Below are 18,517 nucleotides of genomic sequence, written 5' to 3' on the forward strand. Positions count from 1 at the left end.
AAAAATAAAAGCTTTTGTAGATCTTTTAAATTAAACACAAATATAGTCGATCCCCCTATAACACGGTAGATACGTTTCGGTTTTTATGAATCCATTTTCTACGAGTCCAGCCAATCACAGCCCGGTACGTATGCAGTTTACGGGCTATGGCTGTTTGAAAGGTTTCTTCCATAAAATTAATCGATTCTAGACTAATTTGACTCAACATTTCCAAAATACTTATAATTTTTTGGGAATAATCCATATAAACTATGCTATAAACAAAAAATTGTAGGATGACTTACTGAGTGTGTACTGTTTGACTACACCATTGCTTAAGCTTGTTTTTGTCATGGAGCTTGTCATCAAATGGCACTTGCGTGCTTCCTGATAAATTATGTTTTTTGCAAAAAATTCGCTGAACTTAGGAGAAATCATTAATATAAATATAATTTTTATGGACGTTAAATAATAAATGGTTTTTAGTAGATCTGCTGCACGTTTAAACTCGACAGTTTGTGCAATATCCACTATTGGTGTAGATTCGATCAATCCTGTCATGACACAAGTCGGTAATGATGTTTTACCAAATTATAGGAGTTTTATTAGCATATTTGTATGAAATACTGTCGCAACTTTTTCGCCATGATATAGGAATCCAAACTATAGGAACCTGTGTTATAGGGGGGTTAACTGTATAAAATGTGTTTAAATAACTATTAAATTTAAGCTGTTTTATTTTCATTTATTAGGAGTTATTCATGATATATTATATAACTGATCAAATAACTTATGGATAGTGACAGGATCTATGAATCAGAAAATAGTCTGTAATCATATGGATGGAAATCTACTTCAGAGTAGATTTTATTCTGATGTTTTAGCTGTGATTAAATGAATTCTAGTTAAAATATAATAAACAATTCTGGATTTCTTGTAGAAAAAATGAACAGTTGAAAAATACTAAAGCTATAAAAACAGATCAACAAATGGACAAAATCTCAAAAATGATTTACAGTCAAATCCGATTAATTTGAATTATTGAATAATTTAAACTATCATTTTCATAAAAATTCATATTTAAATTAATGCTAAAAAATTAAAATATTTAAAAACTTTTGAATTAAAATATAAGTATTTGATCATTTGAACCAAGTATATCTCATATTTTGAAAATGAAACTTGAAAAGAAAAAGTAACATGTGATCTAGTAGTTTACAGAATGTTTGTGATTTGAGTATTTTCAGAAATTTGTGCTTTGTAAACTCCTACAGTATGGACAAAATTGTTGTACAGTAGAGCATCAATTATCTGAATACTGATCAACTGAAACATCAGTTAACTGTGAGAACCAAGGGTATAGGGTGGATACCTATATCACTTACAGGCACACGATTGTGAGATCGGCTCACTAACTTTTTATAGGAGGGCGACTAATTATGTTTAAGAACGATCTAGAGGATTAATTCTAGATCTCGTCAGATCCCAACACCAGTTAATCAAATTTAGATACGCAGATTAACACACGTGTAGAGCTAATATAGATTTGGTTCAGACAAAGATGCGACATTTCTTTAACAAGTGAACAATATTTAGTAAAACTAAATAGATAAATTCATACAACAATTTAATACACTAATACTAAAACTAAACCTATGCTTATTCTACAAGAGTGTTTTCGAGAGAGAGTTTACATCAATCTATTTCTAATATTACCTTCACCTGTAGGTCGTTAACATCTTTCCTCTTGTATGCTTTCTTCTTCAAGGATTCTCTTCCTTACTTAATTCTGTATTTCATATTCTTATAGGAGTTCATTTGAGTTCGTTTCTTATCAATAGCTGGTTTCTTCGTATGGCTTTTCCTTTTTATTGGACTGCCTTATATCGTATGTCTAAACTTCTTACGTATTTCCTTAGTATGGCAATTGTCTCTTCTTGACTGATTTGCCGTGAAGGTACTGTATTTTACATATGGCAAGACCTTCCCTTAACGGACTGCTGCCTCGAGTGGCGCGAAAACGGCCTTTTTATTGGGTCTTCTGTACCATGTGAAAAATTATCAACTCATCAACAGTTCGCCTGGGAAAGGAAATCAACTTCCTTTCAAATTCTGCTGTTTCCTCCGTTTTGTGTAGATAAAATCTTGGTGAAGTTTGAAATATTATTTTCTCTAAAATTTTTAGTTTCTTTTCGAACCTATTATATTGTCTAAAAACTTTCTCACCCCTTTCGACCCTCACATAACCGAAGACATTCCAGTTGGCAAATTCAGATTTCTGCTATGCTGTGGTGCTGCAGCACTTCCCCAACTGTAGGCCTACTTTAATGTACTACTTTATGTAAGATATGTATTTGTAAGATGTGTGATACAAAATATATACAGTACAGTTTTGTGCTTAATATATTTTTTTGTAAATGATCAGTTATCTGAACAACTCCAATCCCGAATTGTTTTGGATAATCAATGCTCTATTGTATTTTGCTATTTTAGTGATGTTATTGTTTATCTGTTTTTCTATGTCTAAACAATCTGTGCACACATTTGTGTTTAGTTTAAAAAGTTATAATGATTAAATGAGTGAAAAAGAAAGTAACAAAAAAATATATTGCTAAATAATGTAGAATATAGATGAACACTAGAAACTTGATGAAAACTAGCTTAATTTTCAAAAATGGATAATTCAAACTTTTTGTTTTCTTCTAGTAGCTGAATTAAAAATAATCAATTGCATATAGCCAAAATTTGCAAAAATGACTATCATAATTATTACCTATGAAGTAAATTTAAAATAATATTAAATTTAATTTATATTGAATTAATGATAAATTCAATATGTTCAATGTACAACCCAGAATGCTTTTCCTTAAAATGTTTTAATGATTAATTTTTAAGCTTCATATTAAAATGATCCAATTAATATTTCCTATTGACAACAGACAACAGTTTGATTTCACTTATCAATATGTAGTGTTAACAGCAGAATGTAACTGAAGACTTTGTGTGTTTATTTTAATGAAACTAGATTAGTGGTATATCATGAATACATTCATTATTATATCATAAAAAGTTATTAAATATCAAAACAATTAATTATACAAAATATAAATACATTATTTTTCTACAGTAATATAAATGACAAATATCAAAAGTTATGAATCAAAACAATAAAAATTTACCTGGCCAACAATACGTGATTTTTCTAATAAATATTGTTCTATTCTGGCTCCTTCTATTACACCTTGTTTATTAAAATGGATGTCAATATATTTTCCAAATCGACTGGAATTGTCATTTCGTATTGTTTTTGCATTTCCAAATGCTGCATATAAATATAAAATTATAATTATAATTAATAACTGTTTTATTAAATTTAAATTTTTATTAAATAATATATATATATTATGGACACATATATCATAACTTTTTAATGAGCAGAGGTAATATAAAAGTTTCCAATGACAAAGTTAAAAGAGCATCACTTAATTAGTCTAAAGCCCTTTCCTGGATTCAAATAAATACATATGGCTGTATGCAATAATTTTAAGTTAGAATTTTCTAGTTTATAGCTTCTGTCCTCAATTCTTGTCTTTTCTAGTTTCTGGAATCTTCTCTTGTCCTTATTTTTATTTCAGACCAGAAGACACTGGAGAGGAGAGGTCGATCCTGATCATAGCAAGGGACTTAAGAATTTCTTGAAAGCTTTATGCAACATGAATCCTGAGGCTTCAATTAATCATTGATGAAGGCAGTCTCCTTTGATCCCTGATCAAAGGATATATTAACCTCCCCAAAAGGACAAGAAAGTTTCACTGAGAATTATCAAAAGTAATCATCTCTATAAAAAAGGAATCAACTGAGTACAGGTACCCCTTTCTTTTTCCTTTCCTTTGTCTATTGTAATTTTCCATTTCATCTCTATAGTTTTAAGTTAGTTCCAATAAATTCTTTTTGTAATACACAGTCGCATCCATTTAATGAAAGTGTAAGATTTGGGAATCTTTTTTGTTTTGTTGTGTGTCCATGTGTTGGGTCTTTTTTTGTTTTCTTGGGTGAAGCTGGGCAAACATCCAAGGGTTAGCATCCAAATTCTTTTTTTCTTTTGTGCATTGTGTTATCATTTCTTATTAAATCAATTGTTGTTTTAATTATGTACTGTCATAATTGTATTGTATTTTTACCCTCGTGGCTATTTGACACAACTGCACTTTTCACATACATTTAGAACTGCATAATTTATAATTTTAAATTTATGAAAGTAAAAGTAATTGTTTTAGGTGACCTTGAAAAGCATTTTCAAGGCTTGAAAAGCATTTTCAAGGTTGACAAAAAGTTCCTATCCAATTCTCCATGCATTCCTATTAACAAAACAAATACAGTGATACCTTGGTTTTCATCGGTAATCTGTCTGAAAACAATCGGTGAAATCCGAAATTGACAAAAATCGAGGCAATTATTTCCATATGAATCAATGTAAATCCAATTAATTTGTTCTAGACACTCCAAAATACATACCAGAAACACATTTTATAAAGAATAAATATAGTGTTTAATCCTAAAAACAATAAGAAAAATTGATTCTAAGATTGATTGATTCATAAGATTGATCCAATTAATAATAACTGTTCGACATCTTCAATTGTTTGCAATCTCTGTTTTGTAAGCACATTTACACCTTTCGCTACATTAGCCTCCTTTATGGCTTCCTTTTTCTCCACAATGGAACTTATTGTGGATTGCAACTTCCCATACATGCAGCCAATTTCAGCAATCTTAATGCTGCTCTCATATTTTTCAATGATTTTCTTCTTCAACTTGATCATGTTCCTGGCCATCTTCTTTAAACGGCTGCTGACACTGGAAACTTTCTTTGGTCCCATGATAAAGCTAAAAGGAAAGGAAAGCAATGGAATTGTTTGGCTAGACATGCAGAGTAATGCTCACATTACAAGAAACAACACCATATTGAGCAGGAAAACACATGGATTGCCCTTTGTTTTTGCAAAATTATCAGCAAGGTCACATGGGCACTCTGACAAAATCCAAGAAAAATTTTTTGAGGAAAAAAAATCAATGAAAACTAAAACTGATGATAACTGAAGTCAATGAAAAACATGGTATTACTGTATATCTTCAGTACTTTTGGAATGAAAAAGATGCAAGGAACTTTTGACTCATTCCGTATAAAATGAAAATTGAAATAAGTTAAAAGGAATTTCATAATTTTCATGGATTCTTAATAAAGTGATTGGGTCCAGATGTATGGGATACTCTAGGATGTTTTATTTCATTTCTCTCCCTCCTTGCAGCATCCAGGAACTGCACATTGCCTTACAACATAAATAGTAACTAACATCATTACTCTCCTAGACACCCTAATTTATAGCATGAGGCACATTGCAAGGCTTACAGTGTAATCAGGGCATTGCATACATATTATTAACCTGTTCAAAATGGAAACATGCCAAACCAGAAAAAATATTTAGCACAAAGATTTCAGTTTACACAGGTTTTACTGTATATTTTATTCAGCCCATGAAAAACAGAACTAAGGAAGGAATGTTGGTAGGATTTACCATTTGTATTCAATGTTCCCTCTAATTTTTTTTGTAGCTGAGCAGAACATGTACTTCTCTCAGCAAAAAAATTTTTGCTGAGAAGATTCTGAGCAGATACATAGACAATCTTATTTTTTTTCCTTTAAAAATTAAAATAATTAATTATAAATTAAAGATTAAAATTCATTTCAAAACATACTTCCATACAAAATATTATCTTTTGTCAATGATTTAATGTATTTAATCAAAATATACGTAGCAGTAATCATGTCGCAGACAGAGTGACAAATCAGTAAACAACGATTCAAATCAGTGTGCATGCTCTCCTGCGCTGCACATAAATTCTTATGCATGGCAACAATTTGAGCAGTGCACGGCCGTGCAGCTTAGAGGGAATCTTGTTTGTATTGAATATATAAAATAGATATTTTTTATGCATCTGAAGGATCAATATTATCATTTAAACTAAAATCCACAGCCACAGCACATTTATCATATAGTAAATTATATCACATGCAGGCACAGTGCACATTGTGCTTGACTAACAATTAAGATTAAATGTTGATTGAAATGAATAAATAATTATACAGACATAAGATTTGTGTTCTTGTCCTTATTTTCCATTTATGACTTTTAGAACAGTTTATTAATGCTAGGATTTATCAGCTAGGCCAAAACAAAAGTAATATTTGTGCAGTAGGAAAAAACCTTAGAATAAGGCCTGCTAATAGAATAAATCTGAGTTATAGTTAAACATGAATAAACATGTAAATTATTGATATACAAAGCATGTTTATTACCAATTACAGTATTACATTTAACATTTAACTGTTTATGCCATGCTATTAGCAAGTGCAACTAATTGTTTGGACTTGAAAATAATCATAATATATCAGTTTCAGCTGTTGTAAATCAGGGACTAACTGTATTTTATAATTCTGAATTTTAAGAAATCAAATAAACAATAATGTAAACATGTATAAATCTTATGATAAATATATATTTTTTTAATCAATGAAAGGATATCTCTGTAGGCTATAAACAGGAAATTATAGTAAATGCCACCTCTAAAGTATTGAACAAATTAAATTAAAAATTTATACCAGTATTATATACTATTTATGTTGTAATTTAGTTTTGAAGAATAAGCCACCACTTAAACAGAGATATAATTTCAAACATTCTCAGCCTGATGATGATCTATAAACTAGGTCAAAAATGTTATAAATTATAATTATAAGTTTAAAATTATATTGCTGTTTAAGGTGGTGGTTTATTTTTAAAAACTTATAATTTTGAAGTAAAATATACTAATGTTGCTTAATCATTATTAAGATTGATTATGTTTATAAATAATTATAATTAATATTTGCTTGAATTATAGTAAAATTTTAAAAATTTTACCAAAGCTTACCTTCAAGAATTGGATTTGCTTCTAAAATCTGTTGTTCTATCCATGAATGTTGTCCACTAATAGCTGCTAGATATTGCAAAATTAATTTTGTGCTTTCTGTCTTTCCTGCACCACTCTCTCCACTTTATATTACAAATATATTTTGTTATTGTTAACTAAAATGCAAATTTTTTAAAAATAATTTAATAAATATATGATAAACTTACCTTATAATGACACACTGATCTTGTTGATATCTTTTCATATTATTATATGAATTATCTCCTATGGCAAAAATATGAGGAGGCAATTCTCCAATCTTTTTATCTTTGTATAATTTAATTTGTTCTGCAGTATAGATGGGAAGAATTTGATATGGATTTACAGCAACAAGAATAGAACCAGTATATGTCTAAAAGAAAATAAAATAATTTATAATTAATAACCAAAAACATTAATCTTAAATAAGTCAAGTAACTTTAAATTAAAATAAAAGAAAGCAGAAAATTTCATGCAAACTAACTATATAAATCTAATTCTGGATTTATATTTAACATTTAAATTTATGATTTTATTTTTTCAACATTCAAAAAAATCATAATTTTAAATTTATTGACATCAATTTTGTCATAAAAAAATTGTTGCTGTGAAGACAAAAAAAATTTTTGTGATTATGTTAAAATGAATAGTTACACATTATAAGCAGTGGTGATATTCAAAATATTTAACAAAGTGTTCGCTAACATAAAATTTTTCCTTAACAATTTTTTTCGCTCAAATGGTGCATTAGCAACATTAGCGCAAAAACTGACCTTAAGATACCCATATAAATAAAAAAGATATATATTACATGTGATGATAAAACTGACATAACTATACTGTAAGTCACAAACACTGACAAACAAAATGGAAGTTTTGGTTAGAAATAAATACAATACTTTTTCTTCCAATATATCTAATAATAAACAGATGTCCTCGTTTCTCAAAATACAATATCTTTGTTATTTCGCTGTCAATAGCCAGACACGTGTTCTGCAGCCATTTTGTATTTTCTCGTGTGTGCAGGATTGTGGGATCTCTCTTACGACTGGATCTAGTTTTAAGAACTCTAGAGTCGATCACGATTGAACCTCATTTCAGTCGAGATTGAAACAGTCAAGGGAGGTCGCACCAAGGCAAACGGGGTATAAGGCTCTAGTTTAGTAGTGTTACAGAGTATAATATGTATATTTTAATATATTTTTTAAAAGAAACAAAACCACTAAGAAATGTTATGTGTGTTTAACAAGGTTCAGAAAACTTTGAAAATGTTAACAACGGGTTCGGCCGAAACTGTGCGAATCTGCTGAATATCACCACTGATTATAAGCTTTCTGTCTATAATCTACTAAGAATAATAAGTAACTACACAAGCATATTTGCATTGCTGTTGCAATTTTTTAGACATATCACACACCTTTCTGTTTCATAATTAAACAGTATAGATGTAGTTACAAAATTGATCATTTCTTCAATATTTATATCACTCAATACAAACAACTGTTAACCTTAATTTAAAACCAACAAGTTTTAATTCACTTTTCCAGTCTCATCAAATTCACCACATAGTGACGCAACCAGGGGTGGGTCAAGGGGCCTGGCACCCCAAAAGTAAAAGGAAAACAAACACTAGTAAATTTTCCAAACATATTTTCCTAATTAAAATTCACTTTTTTATCTATATTATGTCATGTGTTCTATTTCTATATTACTTATGAATTAGTGGTCCCATAAGGTATAAATTTTATTGAATTATCGTTAAAAATTTCTTTATCTGTTCAACTCAGCTCCCCAAGATTAAATGTTGAGTGACCACACCCACACACACAGAACAAACTAGAACACTTGAGGCCCTTGAAATATACAAAATCAGATGAAATGGAGAATGTATCAATTTTAAGGAGGAAGGAAACATTTCATATGCATGGTAATTCCTTTACAACAATCCAAAACACCTCATGTTAAATTTAATTAATAATTTCCATCTATTCAATTATAACACTTCTATGTTAACTTTACAATATTATTGTTATCTTTTAATATCCTTATAATTTACAGTCCCCATAACATTTATCATTTGTAACTCATCTGTTAATTTTATATTATTATCCTTATTTTGTATTTTATATTTTTGTGTATTTTATATTTATTATATTTATGTAATTATTTTTTATATAACTCTATGTAACTCTAGATGAAAAATCATAAAGCAACTTTTTAATCTCAAATTCATTCCTACATTTTGCATATTGTAACAATCACATGATGTAGAGTACATCCAGAATTAAAATGTTAAGCTTTATAGACCTAAAGCAAATCTATTATAAGTTTAAAAACATTTATCAAAGTTGAATTAAAGCTTGTTGGTTTTGAAATTAAGACTATAGTTTGTGTTAAAGAATGATTCATCCAGCATTTATGAGTAATTGCTTACATCACTTAAAATATGTGAAATCTCTTATGATAAATTTGTTTTGTTTAAAGATTTACAAAACAATAACATTCTTACTGCATCATTTTATTCTTATATACTTGATAACAAATTAAATTAATAATATAATTATTATTTTTAAATATTTATTCTCTAATGAATAAAATGTGAAAAATCTAAAATGAAATATGAAATGAAAATATACAGAAAAACTAAAATTAAATTAAAAGGAAACCACAATTTATATTTAATAATCATAATTATTTTTAAGTTTACACTAATCATTTTACAAGTCATTTTCATTTTAGCTGCTTGTAAGATATAAAAAAGTATTAAAACAAAACTCAAAGAAAATGTTAAATTATCAACAATCATTATTCATGCTTTATATAATTAAAATATAATTTAATTTTAAGTATAAAATATTACAAGGGTTATTTATTAAAAATAAGATTTAAACATTTTTGAAAATTTTATTAATGTACAATTATTCTGTATAGAATATATAAAACATATATATATATATATATATGTTTTTATATATTCTATAAGGAATAATTATATATATACGGAATATATATATATGACTCTCTTGGACATTTCACCAGCAAACATTTAGTCAACAGATATTTAGCCAAATGAACATTTGGTCAACAGATATTTAGCCAAATGAACATTTGGTCTGCAGATATTTAGCCAAATGAACATTTGGTCTGCAGATATTTAGCCAAATGAACATTTGGCCAACTGACATTTCACTGAATGCATATCTGACTTTGCTTTTACATAGATTTTTGTGATTTCTTTCTAGATATTGATTTTATATGTTTAGCAAGGGCTGCAAATATGTAGTTTGTATCAGGACTGTGGAGTCAGTAAAAAAACACTCAACTCCTACTCCTAATAATTTTAATAGGCAGACTCCCAACTCTGGCAAAATTAAATACCAAGTCATTTTATGGGGGGGGCAGAGGTGCTCATAGGGGTTACCCTACTTTGAATTCTGAAAGGAACCCTGGGCATTTACCCAAATACTTTTACAGTTAGTATTTTTAATATTTAACTTACATTAATATTTATTTGTATAAAAATAATTTTTAACAAATATTTAATAAAAGGAAAAAGTGAGAGCAATAAAATTCTACATCTACATATTTTTATTCTACAGCTTTTGCACTTCAATTTCACCTTTCCAGAAAAGTTAGTCCAACTAAAAAGTGTGTGATCAAGCTACTTCAGCCCCTTGTTCAGAAAAGAAAAATATATACTCTGATCAATTAGTCTGGCTCATTCAGAAAAATAAGCATACTCATTTAGAGCAGGGATAATAAAGGAGTAAATCAATAGTATTCAAGTTCAATTGGGTCAAATTAATTTAACTACTAAACACAAATACAACAAAGAAAGCTATTGATACATATTTAATAAATTAAATTGTTGCATTTTGTATTTAAAATAAATGAATTATAACAAAATACAAAAACATTTTAAAAAATTAATAAATATAAAATAAATTTTCTTTTATTTAAATAAAAAAACTAAATTAAATTTAAAATGCTGGAGTCAGAGTCAACACATTTTTCCTAACTCCTCTAGCAAGAAATCCCTCCCTATTCTAACTCCACAGCCCTGGTTTATATCATATTAACATGAAACATTCAATAGTTTTCCAACAGGAACTCTAAAAACTTGTCTAATGCATACTGGTTTCTATAATGCTAAATTATCTTATGGCCACAGTTCTTTATACTATGAGATATTTAAGATGATTATAAACAATAATCAATATCAGTAATGACAAAACAGAATGTGTAATATATTTATTAAACATTCTGTTATACATTCAAGTCAAGTCATTCATAGTCATTGAATCTTTGCACCATTATCAATACAGTAGAGCATCGATTATCCGAAAGTCAATCATCTGAAAGAATTCCAGTCGGCAAATTTAAATTTTCGCCAGTGCTGTGGTGCTGCAGTCTTTGGCTATGTCTTGGGCTACTCAAATATTTTACGTTTTTGATACTAAATTAACTTCTGAAGTATAATTTTTTATTGCTTTTATATTTTTCAATATATTTATTTTGTTCGTATAAAATAAAAAAATAATTTTTAACGATACAATAGTCTTCGTTAGGCTTAACATCGACGAAAATACAACGCGAAGCGACACACAACAGAGAAAAATGTCAAGATGAGATAAATTAATATATTTTTTCGTATATAATCGGTTATCCGAAACATCGATCTTCCGAACAACCCCAGTCCCCAATTGATTCGGATAATTGACGCTCTACTGTATATATTTCTGTTACTGCATGTTGTAGAAATCCTGTTGGAATATAGAAGATCAATCACAGTCATGAACATACTCTGTTCTGATAATAAGAGTCCATACACTTTCTAGATCTAGAGTTTATGCTCTAAAGGTGAGCAAAAATTGGGAGAAATTTTACTACATAAGCTCCATGACAAAATTGGTTTCTAAAATAATTAAGGAACATTACCACTCAATTAGCCTAACCCAATTTAAAATCTGTATCACTCTCATGAAATCAACCTGCAATAGTGATCTAACAGTTTACTGGATAAAAGTGTCATGAAGGCTTCTCCTATTAGGATACTTAAATGTATATTTATTATCTTTCAAAATATCTAACAATAATTAAACTAATAATGCCATGCCAATCAATGATAACTGGAAACCTGCTCTAGATAGTAAGAACTATACTCATTTAGTGAATAGGCCAGCAGTTCCCAAAGTGTGTGCTGCTGCTTTCTCACAGGAGTGCCACAAAATGTTATAAAATTCTTATAATTTTACTTATTTTAAAAAATATTGGCTATTTTGCTATTTCGCAAATTGTACTTGTTAGAATTTGACATAGGGCACCTTGGGAAAATCTGGATTTAGCAAGGGTGCCGAGAGTTGAAAAAGTTTGGTAACCACTGGAATAGGCTATTAGAGCAATAATTTTAGATATGTTGTATATATGTGTTTTGCAAACTTTTTATTTTTACTTTTATTTTCATCTTTGCATATTTTAGCAATTACATTTTCTTTCATATGTTAGTTTTATATTTCAAAATATGCTCACATCTTTGTTTTTTTTCTGTCACAACACCTTTTAAATTTAAAGACACTTATCCTTTTTAAAGAATATATTTGTTGTATGTTCCTTGGAACCTAGCATAAAATTGCTATTGAGAATTTATCACACAGGATCACTCCTCTTGATGGAAAAGTGGATTTTTATTTTCTATTTTTTTTCAAAAGATATGCATTTCAAGCCTTATGCCATCTTTAGTCCTTATTATGTATAATGGTAAAACTAAAAGTATAACTAATGGTGACTACTGGAATAACTATTTGTTAAAAACGTGGAGTAGAACAAGTAAAACTGTAAAAATAAAAATTTTTGGTTAAAACATAAAAAGAATTGACCAATAAAGGGAGTAAAAACAAAAACTTTAAAACCAATAAAAACTAGTTAAAAACAAGGTGTAAAAGGCATCACTGTACATGATATATTTGTTTTCTTTGAGTTTAATATCAGTTGTTCTAGAAGTTTACAATCATTATTGGCTGAAGCTGACTTAAAGAGAGTCAAAAACATTCCCAATTAAGATTAACAGAATTTGGTTTCCATAACAAGCAGTAACATAAACATACCTATAATTGCAGCTATTATGAAGTGTATTATAGAAAATATGAGGTTATTCAGCTACTATGAATGTTTTATGGGAAAATCATTACAACTTCAAATAGTAGTATGTTGACAGTTGATGTCATACATAAAAAACTGGCATACAAACTGGAACTGTATACTAAACAAACAACTTGACACCTAAATGCAAATTCCAGCATATAATGAACAAATAAATTTTAATGTTCAAATGTTTTCGACCACCTTCAGAGGCCCTCGTCAGGAGAGAATGCACAAAACTTATCAAAAGATAGAACTGTTTTTTCTGTTTTGTGCATTCTTTCCTGACAAGGGCCTCTGAAAGACAGCCAAAAATGTTTGAACATTAAAATTTATTTGTTCATTATATGCTGGAATTTGCATTTAGGTGTCAAGTTGTTTGTTGACAGTTAATGTATATCTGTATATTCATAACTATATTTACATGCAACCATAAAACTATATAAATTCTATATACTACATAATTAAATTAGTTTTCAATAATTGATAATTGAATAACAATCTAATGACTAATAAATTAAAATTAAAGTTAAAATATGAAAATATAAATATTTGATTTTTCACTAAATATTGTTCACTATTACAATAAATATAATTTGTTAAAAAGTATTGCATATAAAACTTACATAAATAAGATTTTCATTATATCTTATTAATAAATTTCTAAGAATCCCTGCTTCATGAAGATCTCCTAATGATATCATATCTTCAACACCTTGAATAGAAGTGGGATGCATTGCTTTAATGCGTCGTTCTGGTGTAAGCCATTGATCCTAATACAAAAACATCATTTTTCAATGAAATGTTAACAATTTTATAAATAAAATTTAAATGAATAATGAAAAATTTACCTTTCCATCATCATCAATAACTTGAATACGTCTTCCTTCTGCTGAAGTAACACGTGCACCAATAGCTACATCAAATTCCCGCTTTGTTTGCGGTTCAATCCAAATATAGTCACCCTAGTATAAAAATAAAAATAATTTTTTTAATATAAATATAAATTTATTAATAATAAATTGTTTATGACAAACTTTTTACAGATTAATGATATATTAAGTTGCAAAATTAAGCTTACTCTTAATGGCAAATGTTCTCTAATTGCATTAAATTAGTTTCAAATACAATATTTTCAGTCATAAGTTTGTATCCACTAGGGTTTGGAAAGTCTCAACATTCTCAAAGTCCCGGGACATGAGACAACCCACGATCAAAATCCCAGGACTCCCGGGATTTCGAGACTTCTCAGAATAAAATTAGAATCAAGTTTATTTTTGGCGAGATGTATAAAAAAAAAAACAATTTTAGTAAAAATCAACATTTATTGAACATAAAATCAAATCCTAACATTTATAACGTTAATTAAAGTCTAAACAATTCGTATGTTTAATTCTTATCATCATAAATTCATTTTTTGGCTGTAAAATTGTAAAATTATAAAATCAACTTAATAATCATAATACAGTAATCATTAATAATCATCACCTAGTCTCTATTCATTAGTCATATAAATAATATAATGAACTAGCAATTAGACATATTTCTGATTTAATAAAATAGGCATTTAAAAACATCAGAGCATTTACAGCTTTGTCTGACAATCTGTTTCTGATTTTTGTAATAATGCCTCCGGACAAGGAGAACACTCTCTCGTTTTCAAAAGATGTTGGTATTATTGTGTTTTTGTGTTTAAAGCTTTATAAAGTAGTTCCAAACTTTTAGTACATTTTCTGGTTGCTTCAAATAACTAAAACTCCTTTTTTTAATGCTGCTCTTGATCTTTTTGCAAAAATTTTGGGTACATTTTCTTCGATTTTTTTGATTGCCTGTTTCATTTGACTTTGAAACAACTCATTGGGTTCTTTGTGTACTGTAGAACTACTGGTACTGGGTTTGGCATCCACTATTTCCAAATCTGGCGTTTGGATACGAGGGATATTTTTAAAAAGTCTGTAATACAGATCTTCCACAAAACAATAAGTGCAGTTTTATCCAAATCTGAAGTAAAAAAATCTGTATTTTGTGACTGTGAGCTGTGGTGGCTAGTGTGCAAATAATTTAACAAACATATAGCCCATTGTGACCTTCTTTCTTCTAGACAGGCTTTCAATGTTTCAAAGAACTGTACCGCCAGATTATCATTTGTCGTTGTCGATTGAGTTTTTTTCAGTAAAACGTCAATTATTGCTTTGGCTGTGAGTAATGAAGAGTTTTGTCTGCTTAAGGCTTCTACAGCTATCTTGACTGGCTGCAATAAAGTAACGATTGACTGCAAAAGAAGAAGATTGTCTTCATTCCATTTGTCTAACATGTTTAAATCAATCAACGCTTTCTTTATGCAATTTTTGAGCTTCAAAAACCTTTCTGCCATTACAATTATAGAATTCCATTTCGTTTTGACATGCAGTAGTAAACTGAGTTCTTTTCCAAATTCTGATTTAACATATTTCTGTAATTGGCTGTTTTTCAGTTGACTCTTCCTAAACAATTTCACTAGGATTCGAGTTTCATCAAGCACTCTTTTAATTTCATCAATTGGTTGTAATGGACATTTTGTTTCATAGCTGGCATTGCAGTCCTCTTCTTCATCAGAAGAGTTTTTGTTCTTCATGATTTCATCATCACTATCATCAGTATCATCGGAGGTAGAAGCTGCGAATGTGGCAATATTCTGATTTTTTTTATAAAATGTGTCTACAACTCCTAGATGTATTGCATGGTTCAAGCATAGGATCATCTCGCTGGGGCTATCCCTTCCAAACTTCATTACGTTTGGACCATTGCTGGTGGTGGCCACAATATGTTTTTCAAAATCCAATTGAAATTTTTTCAATGTATCTTCGACTATTAGTCTGGTCTCTTTGGCAGTGCACTTTCTGGGTATATACACTAATCCCAAATTGAAAACTTCTCCGTTCACACTATGCAGACACAAATTAAAGTACTGTACCTCCGGTTTCGGACGTTGGTCCATTCGTCAACTGAAAGACTGAAATGTGTACCATAAGCCACAAAATCTTTTAAAATCTGAATCATGTCTTCTTTTCTCTCTTCATAATAACTCAATATGATTTTCATGACATCAGTTTCGTTCTTAGGCATTTTATAACCTCTCTGGATAATATGCTCACGAATGAATTTACTCTTTGTGATTGCCCTTATTGTAAGTCCATCCTCTGCTGCCAAGCGGGAAATTATTTCAGGCAAAGACTTTTTTGCAACATATCCTATTATTGTAGACTGCTTTTTAGTTTTAATTTTTTTACATTTCGGTTTGCAAGATGTTCCAGGCTGTATAACTGATTTTGATTTTTCCAGGTGATTTACAAAAATATTGTGAACTTTGCAGGTGCCTGTCAAGGCCTGTAGTATTCGACCCTTTACATGAAATTTGTTTTGGAAATAATGATCACTGTGCGGTTGATTTGTTTATTTTTTTTATAATGTTTCCACACTTTTGCTATATATTCTATATTAAATGAATAGGTTGGTATCTATTTAAATTTGTTGACAATCTGTAACAATAATAATAATCCAAAATTAATGTTATATCTTTGTTTACTGAGTATCACTATCATATCAATTATTTTTTTTAATAAAATAACAAATCGCATTCAAGGAAAGCGTCTAACTGAAGTAAACAAAATCTATTGTTTGTTTAAACTTACATGAGATGGACATCATTTCCACAAGAGCGTCATAACACAACTGCACACAGCACTTCACCTCATAAAGTGAATTTGACAACTGACTGACTGAGCTGACAGTACTGACAAAGACAGTCACAAATATCACAATCTCATAAACAAACGTCATAAAATAACAATATGGCGGCGAACGCATTTGTAAAGATTGCCTCTTAACAGAGTAAGGTTAAAAGTCACATGGCCTTGTAAATTACCCCCACCTGCATTGTTTATTTGTAAACAGGAGGGAGAACAAAAGAAGCATCACTTGGCTAACCTTTTGAAAATAAAATTATTACAATACAATTTCGATAAGCCTGTCTTGAGTCTTGACCCGAAAGTCTCGGTACCTTAGACAATTAAATTTAGAAAAAGTCCAGGGACTTCAAGACATGAGACGTCCTGGGACCCAAACCGTAGTATCCACTAATATAATACAATAAATTAATATAAAATTACCATAAAATTAATTTCATTTCATTATCTTAAAACACATTAACCAATTTATTGATTAATATATTTGAAGATAATGTAATATAGTAGAGTCTTGATAATTCAAGTTGATCAGGAATGAGACAACTTCAAACTATCAAAAACTTGAAATGTATGAAATATATTAACAATACATCCATTATATTATATTAGAATATTGGTTTAGTACTAATAATGATAATAATAATAACAATATATTGCACTTAAAATACATGATGTCCTGTACAATTCTAAACAAATGGCAACCATATTTGGTAGTCTGGTAACCATATCAGTAGTGCCAGTGGCATAGCGAAGTGGGGGTTGCACTTTTAGTGGGCGGCAAAATTTCACAATAAATAATAATAATATCTTGTAAAAATTTGAACCATTTCATTTCATATTTTTGTTGCACCTACGATTCGGACTGATTAAAATGAGCACGGAATTTTTCATTACTTATTCTGTGACGAAACTGAATTTTAGTCTTTTAAATTGAGAGACCTAAATATGGGGGCGGCAAAATTTTCCTCCGCCCCGGGCAGCTGACACCCACGCTACGCCACTGAGTAGTACACTCAGAATTTAATCTTGGAGAAGCCAAGTTAAACTTTTCAAATAAAATACTTTTTAATGCAAATTCAATAAAATTTTCACCTAATGCAACTGCTAATTCATAAGTAGTATAGAAATATAATACACTAGCAGGTAAGCCTGGCATTGCCCAGGAAAAAAATAAGTACAAACATTAAGATTATTAAATTATTTTGTACTTCTAACCCTTCTATTATATTATAATATTTGATTTATATAACTACAAACATTATCTTACATGAGGGTTTATTGTATCGAGTGACCAATCTAACACATTTTAAAAAATTTCTTCCTCTACTGTATACAATTTAAAGAATTTTTAAAATGTATTATATTGGTCACTTTGTGTAATAAACTCTCATGTAAGATAATATTTGTAGTTATATAAATCAAATACTATATTATAACAAATGTTAAAATGAAAACCATATAAACAGTTTGGTTATTTTAGTCTACCATTGTCATGTTTATTGCAATATTCAAATGGTATGAAATGGCACAGTTTCATTGGTCAAATAGACAGCAATTGAAAATACAATATCTTAAGTTTTTTAAGATGTTTTTAAGATATTTTTTATTGTTAGCACTAACAAACTTTTTCATTCATAGCTGAATATTAAATGGTAATCTGCCAACCAATCAAACTTTGTTAAAAA

General features: G+C 29.1%; 1 protein-coding gene across 2 annotated transcripts in view; it reads right to left on the reverse strand.

Annotated features, from left to right (window-relative positions):
• LOC111626930 (myosin-VIIa-like) overlaps nt 1–18,517 on the reverse strand; it is a 106,462-nt gene that overhangs the window by 32,835 nt on the left and 55,110 nt on the right. For both annotated transcript variants that reach the window (XM_023370457.1, XM_023370456.1), the window contains exons 3-7: nt 13,959–14,072; nt 13,734–13,880; nt 7,158–7,342; nt 6,952–7,073; nt 3,159–3,301 (exon numbers count right to left, since the gene is read on the reverse strand). In XM_023370457.1, the coding sequence (XP_023226225.1) occupies nt 3,159–3,301; nt 6,952–7,073; nt 7,158–7,342; nt 13,734–13,880; nt 13,959–14,072 (711 nt within the window). The remainder of the gene's footprint in view (nt 1–3,158; nt 3,302–6,951; nt 7,074–7,157; nt 7,343–13,733; nt 13,881–13,958; nt 14,073–18,517) is intronic.

Source organism: Centruroides sculpturatus, unplaced genomic scaffold (genome assembly GCF_000671375.1).
Source record: "Centruroides sculpturatus isolate CEXI.00-Female unplaced genomic scaffold, Cexi_2.0 scaffold164, whole genome shotgun sequence".
Classification (NCBI taxonomy): domain Eukaryota; kingdom Metazoa; phylum Arthropoda; class Arachnida; order Scorpiones; family Buthidae; genus Centruroides; species Centruroides sculpturatus.